This window comes from Amblyomma americanum, chromosome 3 (assembly GCF_052857255.1).
Source record: "Amblyomma americanum isolate KBUSLIRL-KWMA chromosome 3, ASM5285725v1, whole genome shotgun sequence".
NCBI lineage: Eukaryota > Metazoa > Arthropoda > Arachnida > Ixodida > Ixodidae > Amblyomma > Amblyomma americanum.
The window spans coordinates 32,285,307-32,309,525 of NC_135499.1; the positions used below are offsets into that span (position 1 = coordinate 32,285,307).

Sequence of the window (24,219 nt, forward strand, 5' to 3'; positions counted from 1 at the left end):
TTTATTATGACACAAACTCTGAATACGGACCCTGGTCTTGAAACGTGCCAAATGTTTCAGTTCTTATTTATTTATTTATTCTGATACCTACAGCACCCGTTGGTGGCATTATTGTAGGGGGGATACAAGGGGAAAAATAGTTTCATAGCGATGACACACTATGTAGAAAAGAGAAAAGAATGCAGGTAAAAATAACAATACAAGCAAAAATAGAATACAACGCATCCTAATCTTACGAGTACCAAGAGAGGGTAAAAAAAAGAAGGCAAGGTAAATTTAGATTGTCATACAGCCAGCACACTGTATGAAAACTCAAAACATAGTACAGACTTATCCGAAAACAGTCAATTACAAATGGGACCGTACTATGTTGCTCATAGATAAAAACTGTGTTTAGCAATTTCACAGTAAGGAAAAATGCATAGCAGTGACAGAAATACTATTTTAACAAAAGACGCACCAAAGTATTACCAAAAGGAGATGGCGGGGCTGGCACAGCCTCCTCCGGCAATTTATTCCAATCATGGACTGCTTTGTTAAAGAATGTTTTTAAATATATTTATATGGCACATGTATTCTTTAACTTTCTTAGTATGGTCTACACGGCAGGATACATAGCTGGGATTTGTAATGTACGCATCTTTTATAAAACCTGTTGCACCTATAAAGATACTATGGAACAGCTTCAGCCGTAGATACTTGTCACGGACCTCTCCGGAGAACACTCTGACTGAAAGAATGGACTAGGCGACGGGTGTACCCACACAAACACACATTTAATACATGCTACGTGACACACACACTAGAACACAAAACTAACACAACACACAATGGCTATAAATACACACGACCCGGGCACACTGCTACCAGCGTCTACTACTAGCGTTCTACTATTCGTGGTCGGTGTTCGTGCTCACGGTTGGTTTGGTGCGGCTGCGGCGTTGTATGGATCCAGTATTCGGCGTCGAGGCGGCGTTCGGCGTGCTTGGGCTGGCGTTGCTGGCGGCGTTCGACGCGCTTGGGCTGGCGTCGTTGGTGGCGTCGCTGGCTGTGTCGTACAAGCTCCCGGTCCAAGCTCCCGTGGAGGTGATGCCGGTGTTGTTGGCGTTGGGGCACCACCCAGATGGGTGGCAATAGCGCTGGAGATACCCCTGGCCGTAGCAGGTGGTAGCGTCCTCTGTTGACTCCCCGGAACGTGCTCAGGCATGGCAGGAAGTCCACGTAGAACGCGAGCTCACCGGAGCAGTGGCCGGCGTCGCTCTCTTCCAGCCGATGTGTCCCTGACCTGCCGGAGCCTCCGCTTCTCTGCTGTTCCCCCCCTGTGCCTTGCTTTCACTCACCCTTTATAGCCTCGGTGTTAGTCCACATAAGCCTTGTCGTCATCATCTTCTCTTCTCCATCAATCGTCTCTCTCCACCTCACCGAATGCTTCTCCACCTCAGCGAATGCTTCTTCTTCCTCTTCTTTATTCTTTGGTTAATTTGCGTTGTCTTCTTCACCTTTTTCCTTTAAAATTTAATTTAGACTCCTTAATATATGTGACAATACTTCTGTCTCTCTTATAAGAGAGACCACCCCAGATTTCTGGATATCTGAGAGGAGCTTTGGGTAAAATCGTAGTTTGCGGATACAAATCATGCCGCACGTTTCTGAATCCATTCAAGTTCGCTGATAAGCGTTTTTGTTTGAGGGCCCCAAGTCGCACAGCCATATTCTAATATGGGACGATCATTTGTCAAAAAGAGTATCTGTTTCAATTTAGAGGTGAAATTGCGGTTTAATAAATTTAATACATGACTAGCTTTAGCAGCGATGTGGTTAACGTGGTCGTTCCAGGAAAGATTGCTAGCGAAGATTACAGCTAAGTACTTGTAGTTTTTAACAACTGAGATGTTTCTGTTACGTAGAAAATATTGAGTAGCTATAGGTTGCCTTTTGTTTTTAAATTGAGCAACATTGCATTTTGAAAAAAATTAGTGTCAAGTTCTATGCATTGCACCATGCTAAGACAGAGTTGAGACCACATTTCAATTGATGGGAGTCGTTGACACAAGTGGCGCCACCGTAGAGGCAACAGTCGTCGGCATACAGTCTCGCATGACTAGAAACTTGATCAGCTATATCATTTATGAATATCAAAAACAGAAGAGGGCCCAAAACTGATCCTTGGGGGACACCCGAAAAGGCTGCAACGTCTGATGAGTTTACCGCTTCGATAATGACGCGTTGCTTTCCCCTGACAAGATATGCTTCCAGCCATTTCAATAGGACACATGAAATTTTGAGTGTAGACAACTTTACCAACAACAAATTTCTTTTTTTCACAGAATATACCAGTTATTCCTTCTTTTCTAGGCTCCATATCAAGGCAGCTCATCGCAATTTTCCTCACATCGATCACCAACTAAATGTAGAGCCCATTTTCACCTGAACTAATCTTTTTTGTTTTCACTCACCTTTCCTCCTTGCCCTCCGTCAATGGAATCAACTTTCTAGCACCATTGTGACTATCAGTGATTACAAAGATAACGTTACCTCGAGTTGTAATCTTCAACATCTTGTTCTGTACTTGTTGAAGCGGTCCCTGAATGAACAGACTTTAATTTCTTGATTTTTTCATTGCATTTTTCATTACTCTTTAGTGTTGGATATGCCTTTGTATGCGGTGTTCTTGGCTGTGATTTGATTATCCTTCAAAATTTTGTGTTGAATATTTTTCAAATGTTTTTGTCTGTATGTAATGCCTGAGTGGGCAGTTCATCATTCCGAACGGCGAAGTCGCGAGCTTGGCATTGAGAGCCCGAGAAGCGGAAAGGTGGGAAGTAGGCAGCAAAGCGATGAGGGAGGCAATCTAAGGGTCTTTTCGCTGTTCAGATGGCATGTCTGAGATGCCAAGAGAGGACAAATTGCAAGCGGCGGGGGATGGGAGAGACGGATCACTCGGTATAGGTGAACGGGAAAGGGATTCAGCATCGGAAAGTTTGCAACCGGAGCGGTAAACGACATGAATGTCATACTTCTGCAGGCGGAGGGCCCAACGAGCAAGACGTCTAGACGGATCCTTCGGAGAAGTCAGCCAACAGAGTGTGTGATTATACGTCACGACGTAAAACGGGCGACCATAGATGTAAGGCCGAAATTTTCTAATCACCCAGATGATGGCCAATCATTTTGTTTCTGTCACTGAATAGTCAGATTCAGCTTTTGTCAGGGTATGACTTGCATAAGCCACCACGTATTCACCAGAAGCTGGTTTCTGCTGGGCGAGCACTGCAGCCAGACCCACTCCGCTGGTGTCATTGTGGATTTAAGTCGGCCGCATCGCAAGCTGGTGTCCGTGTCGCGAGATTGTTTTACAATGGAAGAAGGAAAGGTGCTGAAAAGTGAAAGGTGATCCGAAGGAAAGGTGATCCGATGGTGGCACGAGGCACAGCCAGTTAGCGTGACTTTTATGCATGGCGCGGCTGCAAGGGGCAGCATCAGTACTGGGGGCCTTCTTTGTCGCTCGTTTTGCTGGTGTTTCCATGGGCGCATCTGTCACGGGCACTTGATTTTGACACTTGTATGACATTTTCCTTCTTGAAACAACTCTTCTTCGTAGGAAGGATGCCCTCTTATCTCTGCCCACATTCCGGGCTATAATTCGACCCGAGGCCACATAAGTAACTGATTAATTGATGGTGCTTATAACAGCTGCCTTCTCAGCCCATAGTTGCATCCGACTGTAACTTTGAGCTTTGTTATATAATATCATTGAGAGCAGTCAAGTTAGCACTGGGTCGCATGCATTTAGAGGGTGTGAGAGCACCAAATAAAAGTCTGCACAGCTGCCAACATATGTTCAAGCTATGCTTTGCTCCCTGCTGTCACGTGTCTTGTGTCACGGAGAAAACTGAAGGGTGTATTAATCGATTTATGAATAGCCACAGGAAACTTTGTAGTCGCTACCTCCTAGGTTTGTGTTGAGAAAGGTAATGTCAAACATTGTAAGCAGGTTACTGATCTCGTTTAAGGAAACCGGCATCTGATGTCTTTTTGAATGCTTAAAGCTAAACTTCAAAAACAAGAAAGATAGAAGCGAAATGCAGAAACATAAGCAGCACCACATGTTTGGTCACATATAACATCACATATATGCATGTATGCACTGTGGTAAGCTTCAGCATGTGGAAATACGGGGGAAGCAAAGCCTTTCGCCCCGCCCGCACTCCCACTCCGCGGATGCAGCGTTCCCGCTCGCTAACCGCGGAGGGGTTCGTGCTCGAGGAACAAAGGGAAGGGGCGACACAGCGTTAACACTCATATGCTATTTATTACACTTGCAATCAATACACAGAGCGGGCCAGCTAGCTACAAAACATCAACGAGGCATTCCTCGGAAATAGAAGGCTACGTAAGAAGGACTTCCGACTTACCGGCTGGGACAGGGGCGCGACTTCGGAGGTATCGGCGGCGAACGTTTGTATGCGCCGATAATGGCGGCCGGGTTCTCCCGTGCGCGCCGCATTCTTGAGGCAAAGCCATTCCCTAGCATTTGCCGGGGAAGGCGACCAGAGCGCGCGTTTGCTGCGCTCGCTTCGTTGCCTGGAACCAGAAGTCCAGCGGCAAGGCACAACGGATCCCTGTGTGCTTGCCGCGGAAGGTGACGAGAGCGTGCGGCTCCAACCGCTCACGACGCTTGCCGGATCCCGAAGGGCCTCTCTCCGGTTCCGCAGAATTCCGCGTAACCTACGAGGTGGCGCTCCCGTCGCCGTTCCCTTTCCCCCATGAGGGAGACTTCCCTCCTCGCCCAGCCGGGGGCTGTCCGTCCCGACGGCCGACGATGAAGATGGGCCGCATCGAAACGGAGGGGGGAAACAGGTTCTCCACATCCCTCCCTCCTTAAATGTCGGCCTACGGTTGAACCCGTCCATGGATGCCATCGACGAAGGGGCCACGAGCGTTGCGATGATGACTGCAAGACAGCTCGTACAGGCGGGGTGCCGGGGTCATCCGATGAGCAGCAAGGTCACCGGGCACCCGTCCTTTGTTGGAAGGTAGAGGGGCTGCCCTCCCTCTCGTAGCCGCTGCAAACTGCTCGCCGGAGACTCTGCAGCTCGATGACTCATGGCCGCAAGGCAGTAGGCAGAGACCCATACAATGGACAGCAGGCCGGGGCAGCTTCTCTTGAACTCTGCATATCGCTCCTAGGATCTCCAAAAGTTTGCATCAAAAACAATGGAGACCGCGTAAACCCACCATTTGGTAAAGTGCGGAGCAATGCAAGTGCCAAACAATCCTATCCGGCACCGCCCAAACGCTCGGTTCATTTGAACGTAGCTGGCTCTCTTCGGACGAAGCACATTCGCGGTTCGCTTTCCGGCATGGTGATGTTAAGCTCACTTGAGCTGCGTTAGCGTCTTTGGTTCCGCGAAATTATAAATTCGCTTCGCAGCCCAAAAAAGTAAGTTCGTTCGAACAAAGTCAGCTTTCTGTAGTTGAGCGAGACCTCTCGGCTCTAGCGAGGTTAAATATACAACAAGCAAGCCCGTTTGCGCATGCTTGTGCCACGGTACGACTGTGTCCTCCCAAAAGCGACAGGCAGCTCCCGAAGAGCCTTAGGCCTACTCGCTCTTACACTTCCGGGTGCCAACAAAGGGCCAAGGACAATAGCTAGAACACATCTCCACGAGGAGATACGTTTCTGCCAAGGTGACCGTAACGCGAACGGCGCCTACCGCTTCCCGCGGTGTCGCAGCGCCCCGGTGCTTTTCCTGTAATCACGACTGCAATCCAAAACAGCTGACTACGGCACCCGGCTCCCAGAGCCAAAGAGACAGAACAGAGAATATTTACAACTATGTACAAGAAAAATCGGGCCACCCTCCAGGCTTCCGCATTCACTCGCTTCTGGCTTGCTGTTCTCCGTGGAAGTCTCGGTCTCGCTCTCCATGAGCGGACCTCGTAGGTTCACATTCCACAGGTGTACCGATGAAGTGCTCATCAAAAGCTTAGCATGCACGGCAATCCTCCCATGCTGCTATTACGCTCATCTCGCTGTCAAGAAAGCATCTTCGCCTTGCTAGCAACTCCGAATTCGGTTCAGGCCTAACGCTGTTCCAAATCCGGGCGGGCATTCCACGAACCGAACTGACTGCCGTCCCTCGTCCCAAGAGCTTGCCACACGTTGGGCGCCATTGTGGAAATACGGGGGAAACAAAGCCTTTCGCCCCGCCCGCACTCCCACTCCGCGGATGCAGCGTTCCCGCTCGCTAACCGCGGAGGGGTTCGTGCTCGAGGGACAAAGGGAAGGGGCGACACAGCGTTAACACTCATATGCTATTTATTACACTTGCAATCAATACACAGAGCGGGCCAGCTAGCTACAAAACATCAACGAGGCATTCCTCGGAAATAGAAGGCTACGTAAAAAGGACTTCCGACTTACCGGCTGGGACAGGGGCGCGACTTCGGAGGTATCGGCGGCGAACGTTTGTATGCGCCGATAATGGCGGCCGGGTTCTCCCGTGCGCGCCGCATTCTTGAGGCAAAGCCATTCCCTAGCATTTGCCGGGGAAGGCGACCAGAGCGCGCGTTTGCTGCGCTCGCTTCGTTGCCTGGAACCAGAAGTCCAGCGGCAAGGCACAACGGATCCCCGTGTGCTTGCTGCGGAAGGTGACGAGAGCGGGCGGCTCCAACCGCTCACGACGCTTGCTGGATCCCGAAGGGCCTCTCTCCGGTTCCGCAGAATTCCGCGTAACCTACGAGGTGGCGCTCCCGTCGCCGTTCCCTTTCCCCCATGAGGGAGACTTCCCTCCTCGCCCAGCCGGGGGCTGTCCGTCCCGACGGCCGACGATGAAGATGGGCCGCATCGAAACGGAGGGGGGAAACAGGTTCTCCACAAGCAGTATCGGTTTTCAGCGAGCACACGCCCTCGGTGCCCTCCATTTTCATAAAGCTGCACCGCAGCTTTTCGGTTTCGCGTTACCGCACACTGCGGGAAATTTGAAGCGTCATAGAAACCGCAGGAGATGGACTTTCATTTGATCGTTCGAGGGTCGGCTGTTCTAACCAAGATCGTCTTTCACATTTGGCACCTCAGCTGCCAGATTAGCGAGCTTTCTCGAATTTTGCAACTTGCTGCTGACAGATTTTTTTTGGTTGCTGAATTGTTGCATCCACAATGAAACGCAGCAATTTAGAAGATGTTAGATTCACTTTGCACTCGGCGCATAGAATGAGGTGCAATGACATTCCATTGATAGTGAGGTTGTACATGTTAGGTTTTGGTGCATGCTTTCAAAAATTGCTTCAGCTGATGTAACTCTGTCGAAATGATTTTCGCGACTGTAGTCATGTGAATTTGGTGAATGGGCTTTCGCCACGCTTCCATAAAAGCTCAGTCTCTGGGAGCCCTGTAGAATAATGCCTGCTCCTTGCAGATCACGCAGCCGCTATTGCAGCCAGACACAACGAAGTGCCTTGTATTAAGACAATTACGCAATTTTTACAGTAACCAAATGCACAAAAAATTCAACAGTGTGTTTGAAGGCACCTCTCTGTAGTTGCATTCAAAGGGAATGCATGAGAAGGTCCTGCACATCGTTGTACACCTCTTCACTGAGCTGCCTGCCACTCGGTCAGGGATTGCTATCGGTAGCACGATGTCATGGAATGGCTCTTTAATTGGTGAGACTGTGCAAACAAATACTGTAATGTATGTGCCTCCAGTGCCCGCTCTGAGGCGCTGAAGAGGCGAGTGCCGCGCTCCCGAGGAGACGACGCGTTTCTCGGGTTGGAAATTGAAGTATTTGGACAGTAAGCAGCATGAAAGCTTCTACCTGCCCAGAATTAGGCGGTTAAATAAATGAAATAGGCAAGTTTGGGTGTTTGAACACTGACGGAGGTCGCAGATGTTCTGTGCATGAGTAACTGCTCCATAGGGAACCACACAGAATCAGCGGAAGGGATAGCCCCCTGAACACGTGCTGCCCCTAGCGGCGGCGCTCACTTCCTGTCACAATAAGTGGCCGCGCTCCCACCTCAGCCCAACTGCACCGTTGGAGCACCTCGCTTTCTTCCACCGTGGATTATTGCTGGTAGCGAGGAGGCTTGTTAACGGTGCGATTATGAAAGCAAAGTTTCAAATGAAGCGCTGAAAGTAAGAGCATAAACCAACAAAGCTTCGCAGTTCTTTAAGATTCGATGGTTTGGGGAAAATCTATAGAAGTTTTGCGGGATTGGGAAGAACACTGGCCTTGGAGACTACATGGCCTAATATATGGAGCTTCCTAGCGGCAAAACAGCACTTCAAATTTTAGTCCAGCAAAAAATCTTGACTGCTGACGTAGTGAGTGCAGGGCAGTGCTCAAATGCCATGCTCAAGTTGCTGTGAATGTAATGCTGGTACTCAAGCAATATAAAGCACTGACTGAGCTTTTCCAATTGTTGTGTGAGCTCTTCAGTAGGTTAGGAAGTACAGTGCACTTTTATCTATGGAGGAATGTTGCAGAGTGTTGCATATTTATTACCACTTGTAATGTGTTTGAAATCATACAGGATGTGCTTTCAAAGTGAAAGGAGACACGAAAGAAACAGGTCAAATGCAGAGGTAAAGGCAAAAAAAAAAGTACCCACAAAATAAGAAATACAAACATGGTTCATTATTGGTGTGTACCAAGAGTCATCACACATTAGAGGCAACTGCCTAATCTTTCTAAAATAAAATGTCATTTTGTTCATATTGCAGTTCTCCCATTTACATTTCATTTTGCATCATCAGTACCTGTTGACAGTTAAAAAAATAGGGGTAGAGACCTGTAGATGTCTATTCTAAAAGAGTATTGTGGACACGTTAATGTGGACACTTCGTTTCCTGATCAAAATTGTCCATGAAATGAGTTTTCTATAACACTAAATTGTGAAGAAAAACACACATACAAAAGAGAACATTTATTCAAAAAAGCCTCGATTAAAATCAAGGCTGGATGTAGCCACCATGGATACAGCCAAGGCGGGGTACGTGCTATGAATGCTGCACATGTGCGGGAGGCAAGGACCACAGATGTTTAATGGGTCAAACGGAGAATGAAGGCCATTTTGGCGGTAAATTCAGTGCGGAGGGACGAAGGACACTAAGAAGAACACTAAGGACACTGAGTCTCTCATCTAAATTTTATTAGGAAGGAACGCAAATATATACATACAGAAAAACGGCATAGGTGCGATAGGCACATTGTACAAAGATAGCGTAGAGGGCACTATCACCCCCAAAGTTCGAAAAACTAAAAACACTGTGCCACAGATCAAAAAGGTGTCACGTCATGAGGCATCTAAAAATCCTTTCTCTCTTTCAAGCAACGTGACCGAGGCAGGGCTAACACAGATATCTTTTTTCTTATCGATAAGATACTCCTCTATAATGCCGGTACAACATGGTGGTCTCTTTGAAAACAGCTTTGCATACCTTTTTATTTTTCTTGGTGCATTCTCCACAGTGTTGAGTGATGCCTGAACGAACGGTGTCTGAAGAAAGGTTATCATGCTCCATGAGCCGAACGTTCAGGCATCGCCCGGTTTGTCCAATATACACTTTTTTTGCATGAAAGCGGCACCTCATACATAACGCCGCAAACACAACCCAAAAATGAGGAGCGGTCACGCACTGTGCACACGAACGGGCTGACGTTACGCTGCCTTTCTACTCTACTTTTTGTCATGGCACAAAGGTGTTGCACTTTAAACGGTACTGTGCATACGACGTCCACTCCAAACCTCCTCCCAACATTCCTAAGGTTGTGCGACATGCGATGTACATACGGAATTGCCACGGTTTTCTTCTTTTTCCTTTGTTCTCCCTCCTCACCGTTCTTAGTGTTCCCGGAACGATCAGCCTTTACCGTGGAAAGGAGCTTCTCACATGGTCTTGAAATAACAGAGTCTGGAAACCCTGCGGCTGCAAGCCTTTGTACTTGAAAGAACACACCTTCTGGGATGCTATGCACACAGGACTTGTCAAGTGCGGAGTGTAAACAAGAGAGAGCGATACTAATCTTAACCAACTTGGAGTGCCCTGACGAAAAGTTCAGTATCGGCTTCTTGGACCTAGGTTTGTTCACCCAACACACATGCCCCTCCTTGGCCCTGAGCCTGAGGTCGAGAAACTGGAGCTCGTCGTTCACAGGTACTTCTAATGTGAAATTAAGGCCCATGGCATACTCTTTAAAAACCTTCAAGACGTCGACAGTACACCTTGCCTGTCCGTCCTTTTCAACCAGTACAAGGAAATCGTCCACATACCTCCAAATCCGTAATGCCAGACCGTTAAGGTTACGGGATGTGGCCTTATTCACTTTTGCAAGGAAAATGTTGCTGAGAACCGGAGCTACACGGGAACCAATTCATACGCCCTGTTTCTGAAGGAAGATTTCATCTCGCCATCCCACAAACGACGTATTTAGGTAGAAAGAAAGTAGCTCCAAAAAACTCTCAACCGAAATCCCACTTCTACCTATAAATTGCACTTCGTCGTTTTGTTGGGTGATAAACTCCTTTACTGCAACCATGAGTTTGCCATGGGGAAGGGCGTAGTACAAATCCTCAACATCAATACTAAACCCAAAACACGTTCCTGGGTTGCTATCCCCTTCTTGTGTCCTTCGTCCCTCCGCGCTGAATTTACCGCCAAAATGAACTACATCTAACCTGCCCAACTCGCCATTCTTCTGCAAAAGAATGAAGGCTCTTAGAGTGCTGACTTGAAATGCGGTGCATGACAAGGTGCCCTCATCCAAGCCAACATATTTCTCACACCCTAAAGCACTCATTGCAACCTTTCCAAAACAAACACAGCTGTCACCCATTCGTGTGTGGCAGCAGCCTTCAAAGCAAATGCAGCTGGTGCAGAAGCGTAGGCTGGCCCGGCTATGCTCTGCGACAACTTTTTCTGGCAAGGAGTTGAAGCTATGGAGCCGAAACACACCCTCTCTTCCTATACAGCGGGATAAAGTCCCCACTTGCAGTTAATAGTTCTCTCCTAAAACTTACTGTATTTATGTTGTTAATATGTCTTATTTAAGGCAACTGCCAATTTTTAACATTGAAAAGTCCTGGAAGTCGAATTTGCTATGCACGTCTTCTGTAGCTTCCGTAGAAGGCACTAGCATTGGGTAGAGATAATACCTTGGAGAGAGCAATGTGCCAGGCACACTGACATGAGGCCGAACTATTTGGTGGAATGACACAGTCACAGACACTCTGCCTTTGTAGCCTTCCCTTCAATGCCAAGAAGCGCTTTTGCCGAGTGTAGCGCTGATCGCATTACTGGGGGTGTAACCACCGTTAAATATCTGTCTTGCTCTCTTGTTTTCAGAGAGGTTTTCGGACCGTACGTGTGTGGCTGTGTCGTTTAATTTCTAAGCAGCTTCATTCCTTTTGTGTGTCAACGCGTGTTGGAGTCTTGAGTCGGCAAGCCCTTCTGTGGCGACTTGCTTATAGCAAATTTGACACTAGAGAAAGAAGCACGTAGTAATGAGAATGCCTGTGAACAGGAAGATTCAGCGTGCCTGGCAGCTCACGGGCTCGTGGGGCAGTATGCACAGGCTGTGGGAAAAGTTGAATGGTGCATGTTCCAGTGTGTGAAAGCATCTTAGAGTCGGTGCGTATGAGACCTTTCTACTCGTAATTGTTCCAACAGTTCTTCCTCTCTATATGCAGCTTTTGATTAGTGCAGCAAGGTATTATTCACATCGCTTCCCATTCAAAAGCAACAGAATTACATGGGCCACATTGGGTTTTGTGCATTTTGTGTTCAAAACAGCGAGCTTCTATAACAGTGAGGCGTACACTTTAAAAAAGTTTCCTTTTCAGAAGCGCTGTTGAGTTGCCGTTTATGTGCAGGAGTTTGTGGAGAACTGTGACTGCAAATTTGTGAGAACTGACACACAGGATAAGCTGCTCTTGCTCTAGCTGTAAATGTTCTGAATGGCGTGGCAGTCATTTTACAGGTAATCATGTGTATACTAGATGTATTGAAAGCAAGTTTCTTGCTTTAGGACCTTCCTTAAACTGCAGAATGTTCCTGTGGAAGTTTCTTTGGCTTTGGCATGCACATGTTCACACTGCGAACTCATCTTGGCTGGCCAATGTAGAGAAAAGGGAGACTTTTTTTTCCCTCAAAATTGATAGCCAGAATTGTGGCAAGACACTGCATCATCGAGTATTTACAGCAGAAGGTGTATGGCTACTCGAATGAGAGCACTTTTTCATCCCTTGTTGTGCTGTGGAAAGCCATCTCCTCCATGGAGTGACAACTGTGAAATAAAATTTGTCAACCAAGATTGTTAGAGAACACACTAAAATAAACAAAATATTTTGTGCATTCATTCACCCCCCAAAAATAAAATAGTTTTTCTGGGATTCATAGGAGGAGAATGCGATGCCACTGTAATACCAGTAATGCCGCACACCTACCATTGTCTTGTGCATTGTGGTGCGCACGAAGGTTCAGTGATCTTTTTTTTTCTTTTTTTGCTCTTGATGCCATTCCTTGGAGCAAACTGTAAGCACGTGGCATGGTATTTTGCACAATGCATTTTTACTTCGAAAGGTTGCATAAGCTACTGGCAAATAGGGATCACCATGTGGGATTCGCCCGCGCTTGTAATTTCGGTTTAAGATGCGAAATGATGGCTGTGATGTGACAAGCAGGTACCAGACCACATGAAGCATACAAATTTAAGTATAGCCTCCGCTTTCTTGTTTGAGTTCTCTCCAATTCTCATGCTATCCTGGTTCAGAAGCTGGAATGCCAGCGAGTTTACGAACAGCTATTATTGCAGCAGTTTTTGTATCTCTCTTGGGAATATATTGATACGTGCCACTGTAGAAGAAGTAGAAGAGCCTGCATTCGTAGAGAAAGAAGATGGTTCTCTCTCGCTCGCGCGCTCGGACCACTTAAGGACCACCGCAGTTTTACGTCTCTTCTCTGGAGGTTCTCCTTCGAATTGCTCGTAAAAATATCGAGGGAAGAAACATCAGTTGACTGCTCGTAACTTTGTCTTTGCACATAAAGAAGTTGCCACACACATTTGCAGTAACATTTTTTTGGCAGCCGAAGGTATGAGTTTGGGGGGGGGGGGGGGGGGGGGGGGGGGTCGACATATAGGTGGCAGTTAAACATATGGTATATAATGCGCATTATGACGTTTATAGAGTTTATCTAGTAATTTGTGCACCCCCTTTTTAAAAGCCTTAATTTAAAGGAAAAATTGGAGGGGACACTTAAGCCCCACCTTAATGGTATGATGCGATAGAGTAATTCTTATATATGTAGAGTGTCATTCTATACTTTACATTCACAAACCCCTGGGAGTCCTCATACCACTCCTGGACAGTGGTGCAGCGGTCAAGTTAAGATGCGCCATTGCCCTGCGATGGCAGGAGCTCCCAGTGGTGGGCCTTGTGTGGCCCAGGTTGTTCATCCCAAGCTGCCAGTCATTAATTTAACTGCCACCTGCCATGATGGGCAGGTTGTGGTAATTCTGCAAGGTAACATGACCTAGGTGGCCCACCTGCCTCATAGGTTGCTCTCTCAGCACCACCTGCCAGAGTCATACTTGTGATTTTTCACTCACAACGCCAACGCTGGATTTTCTACATAAATGATGCTTTTAACGCTATCACATTAAAAGAGTGCTCAAATTATGCATGTAAATACATTATAGTTCTTCTTGTATGGTTAAAACATGTGATTCAGCATTGAATTAAATGTTCCTTTATATAGCTAAACTAGGATCTGTGATGCCTACTCTATTTCAACAGAGGCTACTCTTTAATTTTGTTGCACGCTAATTATATATTACTTGTTTCACAAGGAAGGCATTAGATGGAAGGGGGATGGTACAGTCGTCCACACACCTGTCTAGAATGCTCGAACTTTGCTGTGTGGTGCACTTATGACAGTCATCGCTGCCTGGCAGTCTTGGTATAGCTTTTAAAAACATGAGGACTTGAAGAACGATACCTGGGAATGTGCATGTGCCATAAAGTATTGTTTAAAGCCGTAGGCCACTCGTAAGTGATGCCAATGTACTCCCTCAGTGCGCCGTTGGAGCGCTCTACATAGGTGCATGGATAACTGTATGTTCTCATTAACAGCATGTAAAACACACTGAACAGTAATAAATGATGCATATAAACCCGGAGGAGAAAAAAGCATTTTAAAACCAATAAAAAGGGAAAATCTTAAATGCACATTAAATGACAACAGTGTGTGAGCTGTCACTGTGCATTTCCATTATAGAGAATGAGCACTTTAAACCTTTGGACCTGTGGTAGTGTCTGGCCTGAAACTGTTCCATTCAGTTATAGTGCATAAACATTGGTGTAAACAGACGAGTGCCAGTTCACATGTTTAACTTTGAAAGAAAAATCAGTCTTTTTTTTTTTTTTGATAAATGTGTATTTTGAAAGCACTGTGCGAAACACAACAAAAAAGGCATTATAGTAACAGATTTGTACCGGGCGTGGACGTATGGATGCTTGCGTGCATGCGTGCATGTCTGTGTGCGTGGCATGTGGCCGGCATTATATATGACAAGTGGCCAAAAGTGTTGGTGTCCAGACAAGGAGAAAAAGGCAAGGCCCATAAGAAAACTAATTTACAGTTTACAGTTACTAATTTACTAATAAATGACATAGTAAGAATAAGCGACCACACATTCTATGTAGTCTATGCCGATGACACGAGTTTCTTTAGAGGACGTTAGTGAACTATCATCCTTAGGTAACATTACATTTGACAAACTGTTAGAATGGGGCAAAGTTAATTCATTGGAAGTAAAAAGGAAAAAAAGCAAGGCTGTTCTATTTCTACCTGTGCAAAAAATCCTCGATTACGGTATTAGTTTAAAACTAGGCAGTGGAAAAAATAGATACTGTGCAGGAGGTGAAAACCTTAAGTGTAGTGTTTAATGAACATTTAAATTGGAATGCACATGCAACACACGTGCTTCTCAACTTGACGAAGGCCTGTGGCATTCTGTGTAAACTTTGTTATTTTGTTCCACCTAGGATTACACTAATGTTATCTAATGCCTTATTTACTCCACGTATAAATTACTGCAGCCTTGTTTCTGCAATGACTTCAAAGGCGAACATACAGCGTCTATATTTACTGCAAAAAAAAGCAATCCGTCACATTGCAGGCTTACCGTATGATGGCCACACAACAGACCTGTTTTGAACATTTAGTATGCTCCCTGCATTACATATATCCGAGTTCAACTTAAGTATGAAGTATAAAAACTCGCTGACAAAATTAAATACGTGCTTTTTCTCGCTGTGCAATCTCCGACAATCTTTGGAAGTTCCGTACAACATGAGACATTAAAATACTTGGCAAGTCCCTTTTCGCGTACTAATAACGGTTTTAATAGATTAGAACATCGCTTGCCAGTATTATTAAACACATTTAAAGCCATGGAAACACACATAAGAAAAGGCCGCCACCGTCTGGAAGGCATTGAAGTAACGAGAGTTAGCTTTATTGGCCATGCGTAAAATGTAAGTCTTTCCGCATCCAGCGGGGCCAGTGAAGAAAACCCTGAGCGGTTCGGAGAAGTAACAAACTTTCCACCTAGTGTAGTGATCGATGCCTAGCGCCATCTGTCAGAGAAATTATGATGCACATCTACCCGTTGACGAGTTACACCCCCTCAAGATACGTCCCAAATGGAATTTGCTTCGTTTGGCGGGTCAAGGTGGGCCTAGAATTCGGCGTGCGGTGCTATATTGTAAGGTTTCAATTAGTAATTGCATGCATACATTGTTTACATATTATTTAATTGTGGTTTTATTTCTATACCACAACCCATAGGGATTTATTTGCCTACCAAATTCAATACACAACTGTCCCCGGATTGGTGTCCCTTGTTGTCCGAGCATATATAGTGGAACGAACATATACCTATATAGCGGTTCCATAACAAGACAGTTTTCCTACCCGTTATAGGATATTTGTTTTTAATTTTAATGGCTGCTGTCATGGATTCGAGAAACCAAAACTATGCCACCATTTTCGTCCCCTGACATCATGCTCATATAGTTCCACCTCTATCCAGCATATTGGACCGTGACATCATCATTGGCATGCGGCAGGTGGTTGTTTCTACAATGCTATTGTAGATTGCACTACAAGTCTCAATGCGAGATGTGCTGATTTCTAGTTGCTGCCACAGATGGCTTTGGGATCTCAGGGTGGTAGCAGACCCCACGAAATCTTGAAACGTGATGAGTAAGAGCTAATGCTCTTAAAACAGCATCAAGACCTGCACTCGCTAAATATTTTGAAACTTAACAGTATGAAGTAATAGATTAGGGATAGGCATTCCATAATTTCATAAAAAAAGTATAAAAGTATTTGTTTCTGGTTTTATTTATGAACTATGTGCATGCTGCATAGACTTTCTGTGTATAATGTATACATTTTTTTGTGTATGTGTGTACTGACTGGGTAGAATGCTTTAGTGTGTATGTGTATGAAATATGATTTGCCTATATTTTTATACTGGAGTGCGGCAATTTAAGCAGAAAATAATGGACATATTTATGATCTGTAATCTGTAACCGCTTTACGCTGCCACCAAAGGGGTCAAGGGCCTCAGTCAAGCTGCTGATATTGCAGCTTTTAGTCCTTGTCCTCACATTTTTTCTTTACTGGGAGGAATGCAAAACAAAGTGAATGTGAATGTGAAAAGATAAATGGTGGCCAGCCATGCTGGTGCTGAGAAACAGCCAGGGTGGGAAGCTGCTTCTGTGCATTGTTCATTACTACTTTGGTGTAACTGCACACATTCTACTTGAAAGAACTAGCACCACATGGAGATAAGAAAGACCAATGACAACTGTTGGTGCATACTTGCTTTTACAAACATCACTTACTTTTGGTCTGATGTTCGTTCGCAGTTTTGGAGCCAATGAGCAGGATTTCTTTTTTGGCGCACGGCTGGTGCAGCCCCATGGCGAAGCAGAAAAGCCACAGAGTGTAAATGATGTGCATTTCCTGCCTTTTCTTTTTCTCAAGGCGCGGTCATGGTGGCGCTTTCCTTCAGCATGAGGGCCTTGCTTCCCGTGCTGCCAGGCTGTCGGACAAGGAGCACATAGTGCGGCTACTCGGCTGACGCGCAGGTGTCCAGACAGCGCACCTCTTTGCTAACAGCCATGGCTGGCTTGCAGGTTGACGTCACATGGTGCCACCGGTACCCAAACAGGTCAGTGACAGCCAAGCACTTGGGTCGTTAAAGACGACTCCGTCCAAGCTTTGCTCCGAGTAAAAATTGATTGTGTGCTTCTCTGTGGCTGTGCTGATCTTCGTCCTGCAGCAAAAGAGTTCTGAGAAAATTGTATTTAAAAGTTCTCCTGCCTCTCGATGAAAACTCTGTGATCACTGTTTTGGGGTGCATGGCGTCGTTAGGGATTCACGCAAACACTAGCAGCAAAAAACTATTGACACAGCAGTTTGCGTCTGCAGTCGGCCAGTGATGGCAACACCTGTTTTTCATTTTTTTGCCTTTTCTAGCTTATAGAAGCTTCATTACAGGTGAGAGTGGCCTCCTTGTGATTAGAACGAGGTGACTTGGCGATCTTGAGTTGGACCTCAGTATCCCTTTGAAGATAGTTCGCATCGTGTGCTAGGTCCCGCACGTAGACATCGGGTGTGAGAAATGGTGCACACTCACCAGTGTGTACTGCCACTTGTCTGGCTGTCTTTGGTGGTGTGGGCATGTGCGAGAGAACAGCACACGCTTATCTTTAGGAGAAATTGCCTGCAGTGGTAGTGGCTCATATGAGAGCAGCACTGTTGCATTAATATTTTCTAATAAGGAACGGCTCAATGTGCGCCTCTCGCATGCATGTTTAACCTATGTAGCGGTGTGCTGTGGGAAAATAAAGGTAAATGCTAGCAGAGCTGCCATGTTGCGAGTACGCTTGTGCTTTTATAACTCGTGTAGCTATTCGGCAGCGCTTGAGCACAATGATTGCTTGTGAAAACTGTTGTCCCCAGTCGTTTTCTGTGCTACAGCGTGCACGATGTAGTATCCACCTTTAGCATTTACCTTTATTTTCCCACAACACACCGCTACATAGGTTAAACATGCATGTGAGAGGCGCACATTGAGCCATTCCGGCGATACCACGCAGTGCTCTTCATCATGGATATGATGCGAACACACGCATAACGCACCTTCTTCTTCTTCTGCCTCTTAATATATGGCACATACCCACACAGGGGAATTGGCCAGGGTGTAGTGGCATAAACAAGGAAATTTCCATAGGAGATTATGACAAAATTTTAGCACCATGCTTGAATGTTCTCGTAGCTTCTTTTTCGTTATCCGCTCTATCGCGCGTTGAAAGCGGCTCACAGCACTTGCCAATTCGGCCTTCTTGCTTGAGAAAGCAAAAAGCGTCGGAACGCAGTCTGGGTGCCATGGTGACATTTGAGGCTTTCCTGCCCATGAACAAAACATTTCGTGATAGACTGCACACGCATTTAACCACAGTACTTCGTCCGTACCTGTCACAAAGTGATTCCCGTACAGTCTTGACGTGCTTGACGGTGCCCAAGGGCGGCCACGATTGTCGAGCCGGCGAACTGCTTTTATCCATGCTTCGCGTCGAAGGCGGTCCCGGGAAGCGTTCAAAAAGCGAAAAAATCCGAGTTTGCTTCCCTTTACATATTTGGCATTGCAGCCGTATGTAACACATGTCGTAGGCATCGCCAAATGGGTCGCGCTGAATGCCCGACGGCTGCAGCAACGCACCCCGCGTAGGAAGCCGGTTTCTTTACACTTCCGCGGCCGATCTCGAGTGGAGTGCGCAACACTTCCAATATGTCTCGCGACACCGCTGCATGCACAGTCGCGTCGTGAAAAAGGCGGATTGAACACAAGGTTTCGCTGCATGTGTGTGAGGCGTGTTTCTGATTTGCGGTGCCAAATATTCGGCACTGGGCAAATAAAACAGGCATGTGAAATGCGTTTCTGTTTCATCCTGGCGTTTTCAATATTCTCAATATTTTAAGTGGAATAACGTGTTTGCGTGCTTCGATTTCAGCAATTCTGCCCACATTGATATCTGGGCCGGATGGTATACAATTTCGTTTAAAAACTTCTGGATAGGGTTTTTTCTCAGTATCGTCCAAGCGTTTCAGAAGGACATGCACTGCAAAATGGCTCACAAGTTCATTGCATACGTATTGTTCCACGAACGATGTTTCCTCGACCAACAGCGCAGCGGACTATAGGAGAATAACTTGATGCAGTGTCAGCCCTCCCAGTGCCTATGCAGATGTGCTTGTGGTCTCCTCAAGTACCGTCCTCAAGCGAGGACACCGCGGTGGTTTCTCAGGCCTCCTCTATACAGGGATTATGTGCATCACAAACATACTGCGAGCAGGCGTGTCCATATATCGGTCATGAATACCTGCTCTGACTAGAAGAAGCCCGCCTTGCTCTTAACTACGCCTCGAAGTAAGCTCCAGAGGTTGCTGTGAAGGGATTGATAACGGTCACTTCTCTTTGGATTCTTTTTCCACAGGGAAAATCTGTATTTGGTGCTCATTGTAGCCATTTTCTTTTGCGTCAAGAACTTGCTTGAGCTTTTCAAAAACACTCTCAATTTCCCACGCTGCGAAAAGTATTCATAGTCGCCACTTGCCTCCATGTGTTCATGCATACTCACGGACACGTCATTGTCAAGGCAAACTTATTATTGTTATTTAGATACCGTTCGAAAACGTGTCTAAGCATTTTTGCTGACGCCGAACAGGTATTCAAAGTCTCAGCAGCAAGTGCGGGAGCACATGTGCAGAGCATTGGTTTGGGATATGGAATATGGGTGATAAGTGACCACTTCCTTTAAGCATTGAAACTGTGAAAATTGGCCAAAGAGCCGCGGCTCACCACCGCATCTGTGTGATATAGGCTATGTAATAAGGAAGTAATTACGCACTGACGTCCACCCGAGCGCAGCCATACGGCTACAAGGGAAAGCTTTCTCAGAAACTTCATAGTTAACGAAAAATCCGAAGCGATAGTCCTGGGTTTGAACCCGGGACCACCGTTTCGAATTTCTCTTTAACTAAGAAATTTCTGAGAAAGCTGCATAGCTTTCCCCTGTAGCCGTATGGCTGCGCTCGGGTGGACGTCAGTGAGCAATTACTTCCTTATTACAAATCTACTCCACATTTGGGGCTTCCCCTAAACCTTTAACCGACACAAGCTATGCTAAGGATGAGTGAACAATAATGTAGTGAGTGGACATGAGCGTAAGGGAATAGTTGTGAGTGTGAGTGAGTGGCTGTGAGCACAAGTGAGTGGACATGAGCGTGAGTGAGTGTGAGCGAGAGGTTTTGAGTGCAAGTGGGCATGATTGTGAGTGTGAATGAATGGTCGTAGGTGTGAATGAGCATGAGTGCGAATGCGAGTGAGTGGTTGTGAGTGTAACTAGACGTGATTGCAAGTGGCCGTGAGTATGACTGAGCCACCACTCATGGCGCCAAGGTATGCTGCCTTGTGATTTCTTATACGAGCCTTGTCCATCATACTATTTCTAAAAAAAGAATAAAAAGTTGAAGCCACTTAACCTTGAGCCCTGCCACTTAGCCACTTCACCCCCTAGTAGACTCGGACAAGCCAGGCTCCTCATAAGCCACCTGTCATTTCTGGCTCCTAACGAGTCCAGTTTGTTGTGTGTTTTCTGGCTCTCTCTGTCCATGGTGAAGGTAGTGTGGAAGGCAAGGATGAAAGGAAGAAGCAAGACATAACAATGCCGCTATTTCATAACTAAATACTCATTGGAAGAACACGGAATGTAAACCCACCTTGTGAAAAATTTTAAAAAGAAAGAGGAGAAAGGGGGACTAAGAAAAACTTAACATGAATAGCGCTGGGCAAGATATTAAACTAAGGAGAAAAGCTCAGTAACAAGAAACATGGTAGACTGGAAAACATTGCTGTCTTATTACTATTTTCCTCAGCTGAATATCTTGCTTAGTGCTATTCATGTTATCTCTTTTGGTACCCACTTTTCCTCTCTTTTTAGAAATTTCTCATGAGGTGCATTTACACTTGGTGTTCTTCCAATAAAGATTTAGTAGTGAAATAGCGCTCGTGTCATGTCTTGCCTCTTCACTTCGTCCTTGTCTTTCGCACTACCTTCACCATGGAACTGATTCAACACACCAAACTTTCCACCTTACTCTTTGTCCAGTTCACGGTGAACTTGCACAAGCCATTTTTTATGGCTTGCCGACAGGCGGCAGCATGGGTACTAAATGACCATCTTGGTACCACATTCGAAAACAAATGTGTCTGTTAGGGGGCTTAAGGGTATGAGTAGTCAGTACTGTCTGGTTCGCAAAACTATTACCAAAATGACGACATTATGCCTAAGCTGTGATCATTAGGTTTATATTACAGTAAGACAACCCAAAAAAATTCAGAGGGCACTTAAGTCTGCTTACGTGGAGGAATGCAAAAGCATGTGCTTTGAGGATAACTCGTCACCTCTCTTTACTTCTCTTTTTCCTCTAAGGAGGATTGCAGAAGAAGGTTCGCACAGTTACTGTAACTAAATCCCCCTTTCAGCTCAATCACACATTTTGGTTTTCCAAATTTGGCACCCACTGCTGGTTTCCTTTGCTTCTAATTAAATAACTAATTATTGTATACCAATCACTCTTTTCTGTTTGATTAATTATCACTCATCAAACACATTTCAATCCATTTCAAACTTTATGTCCACTCCTTTGCCTATTTTTCTATTTTGCCGTCCATGGTTGTTTTCCCGTCCACACATTACATCGACGTCCACTCTATTTCGACGGTATTTCGACTTTTTTTGGCTCCAATTAATGAACTAATCATCCTATTGACACCAAATTTTGTCGCACATCACCCTCACATCATCCTCTATCGATTACAACATTCGTTTGCTCCTAACTGCCCTGAGAACTACACGATGGCTGCCAACAAATTTTGTGGACACGACTTCGCTGCCGTAGCCAAGTAATGCTTTCACATCAGAAAGGGTTGGGAGTTTGTGCCCAACCACCTCCAAGTGTCTCAGCTTTTTGCGACAAGAGACTGTGCTGAGGTTCGGAGTTAGGGAGGCAAGACGAGATTGATCAAAGTAGGCTGCTTATTAATGGCTAGAACAGGTGGGCAGTGCAGTGACTGGCTCACCAATGGCCGAAATGCTGAGGCCAGCTTCATCAGGTGGAAGGTGGGTTGGACTGGATTCAAGTTGTATGGGCTGCATCAAGGGCAGTGGGTTGGCCACTGCGTAAGGAAATCACTCATCGGGCCAGGCTGCTGGGTCATCTTCCAGGCTCACACGTCATCTCATAATCTTCTTGGCTGCATCACAAGAGTCTCTGCCGCAGATGCCGACGATTTTTCGGGAACTGACGTGGAGGGCCTTCTTTGTCCTCTCTTGACGATGTCTTGGTTTCGAATACCCCTGCCTTAAGGATCACTGTTGGGGGTTCGTTTCTCTCTCTCCAGCCTCATCAGGCAAGCCCCTTTGTCTTCTTGTGCCTGCTTGTGCGCCAAACCGCATCGTCTAGGACTCAATGGCCTGTGCCGTAACGTTAGCACTTGTGCACCATCTTCTGCTACCATGGTGGTCCTCCGGGCCACACATCCATACAGCCGATAGCGTACCAATCCACCTAGAGGCGAAGGCACCGTGTCTCTCACTGGCCACACGATTTTGTTGGCCAGCTCCACGAGCTGGCAGCGTGTCCGTAAATAGAGAAAACAAGCTGTCTAAACAAAGCAAGCTGAGTGGCTTCTGGTCCTTTCTTGGGTCAACGGCTGTGGTGTCCTTTTCCATGTGAGCAGCGTTCTGAGCAAGACCTTGACTGCATTCATGGCCCTCCCACAACGTGCACTGCTGGTGACTTTATTATTTCTCACACCGGTCAACTAAATCATGGCACTCGAGGTGAGTGCAAGCCAATTCCCAGGAGCACCTGCCTGCCTCACATGCCTCCAGGTGTCTTCTCCCTCTGGCCCTTTTCCTTTTTTCTATCTTCTCACTCTCCATTTGGGAGACGGAACGAGGAGGGGAGGATGTGAGGACGAGATAACTACCAGAACCTGAAGAAATAGGATGAAACTGAAAGCCGCACAAAAATGCGTTCAGGCCAAAGCTAGCAGACAGCTTGCTTGGCTCTGCCTTATAGCATAACAGCCAATCTAGTCGAGCACCATGGCCAGAAACCAGTCTGATCCGATTGCCAACTGAAGTCTAAGATTGCTCTGTAAATCTGTTTGAGTGATAACCTTCGTACACACCTTGCAAGCAAGGGACAATAAGCTGGTTGGCCAACAACTTTTCAGGTTTTTGTGTACTCCCTTTCATTCAGGATATAGCTGTAGAGCAGATATTCGGCTCTAACTGAGGAAGACTATCTTAATGTTCATGCAATGAATGATAAACTCACAGCAATCATTATTAAGTGTGCAGTAGAAGTAGGCGGTAGGATGGTTAGACAGGATACCAGCAAGCTATCTCAGGAGATGAAAAATCCGATTAAGAAACGCCACAGCATGAGAGCATCTAACCCTACAGACAGGGTAGAACTAGCAGAGCTATCAATGTTAATAAATAAGCCGAAGGTAGCCAACATAAGAAAGTTGAACATGAGAAAATCGAGCATGCATTAAAGATTGGAGGTAGCCTAAAAGCATTGAAAAGAAAACCAGGTGTAGGTAAAAACAAGTTGTATGCACTAAGAGACAAAGAGGGAAATGTTATTAGCAATATGGATCAGAAAGTAAAAGTGGCCGAAGAGTTCTACACAAATCTATACAGTAGACAATGGAATCAGAATGCTAATGATAGAAACAGTAGCACACAGCAATGCGTCATCCCGCCAGTAACGAAAGAGAAAGTTAAGGAAGCCTTAGGAGCAATGCAAAGGGGAAAAGCAGCTGGTGAGGATCACGTAACAGCAGATCTGTTGAAGGATGGAGCGGAGATTATGCTAGAAAAACTAGCCACCCTGTATACACAATGCCTTGAGACATCGAGCGTACAAGCAGCTTGGAAGAACGCTAACATTATCATAATTCATAAGAAAGGAGACGTCAAGGACTTGAAAAATTACCGGCTGATCAGCTAATTGTCCATTGCTTACAAGGTATTTCCTAAGGTAATTGCTAATAGAAT

At 46.0% G+C, this 24,219-nt stretch overlaps 1 protein-coding gene across 5 annotated transcripts in view; it reads left to right on the forward strand.

Annotated features, from left to right (window-relative positions):
- The window catches only part of mio (GATOR complex protein mio), a 242,517-nt gene that overhangs the window by 21,990 nt on the left and 196,308 nt on the right, over nucleotides 1-24,219 (forward strand). For 4 of the 5 annotated variants that reach the window (XM_077657209.1, XM_077657210.1, XM_077657206.1 and 1 more), the window contains exon 2: nucleotides 17,063-17,249. In XM_077657209.1, the coding sequence (XP_077513335.1) occupies nucleotides 17,200-17,249 (50 nt within the window). In that variant the 5' untranslated portion in view covers nucleotides 17,063-17,199. Of the gene's footprint in view, nucleotides 1-3,025; nucleotides 3,128-17,062; nucleotides 17,250-24,219 lie in introns of all 5 variants that reach the window. The other variant, XM_077657207.1, reaches the window with a different exon arrangement.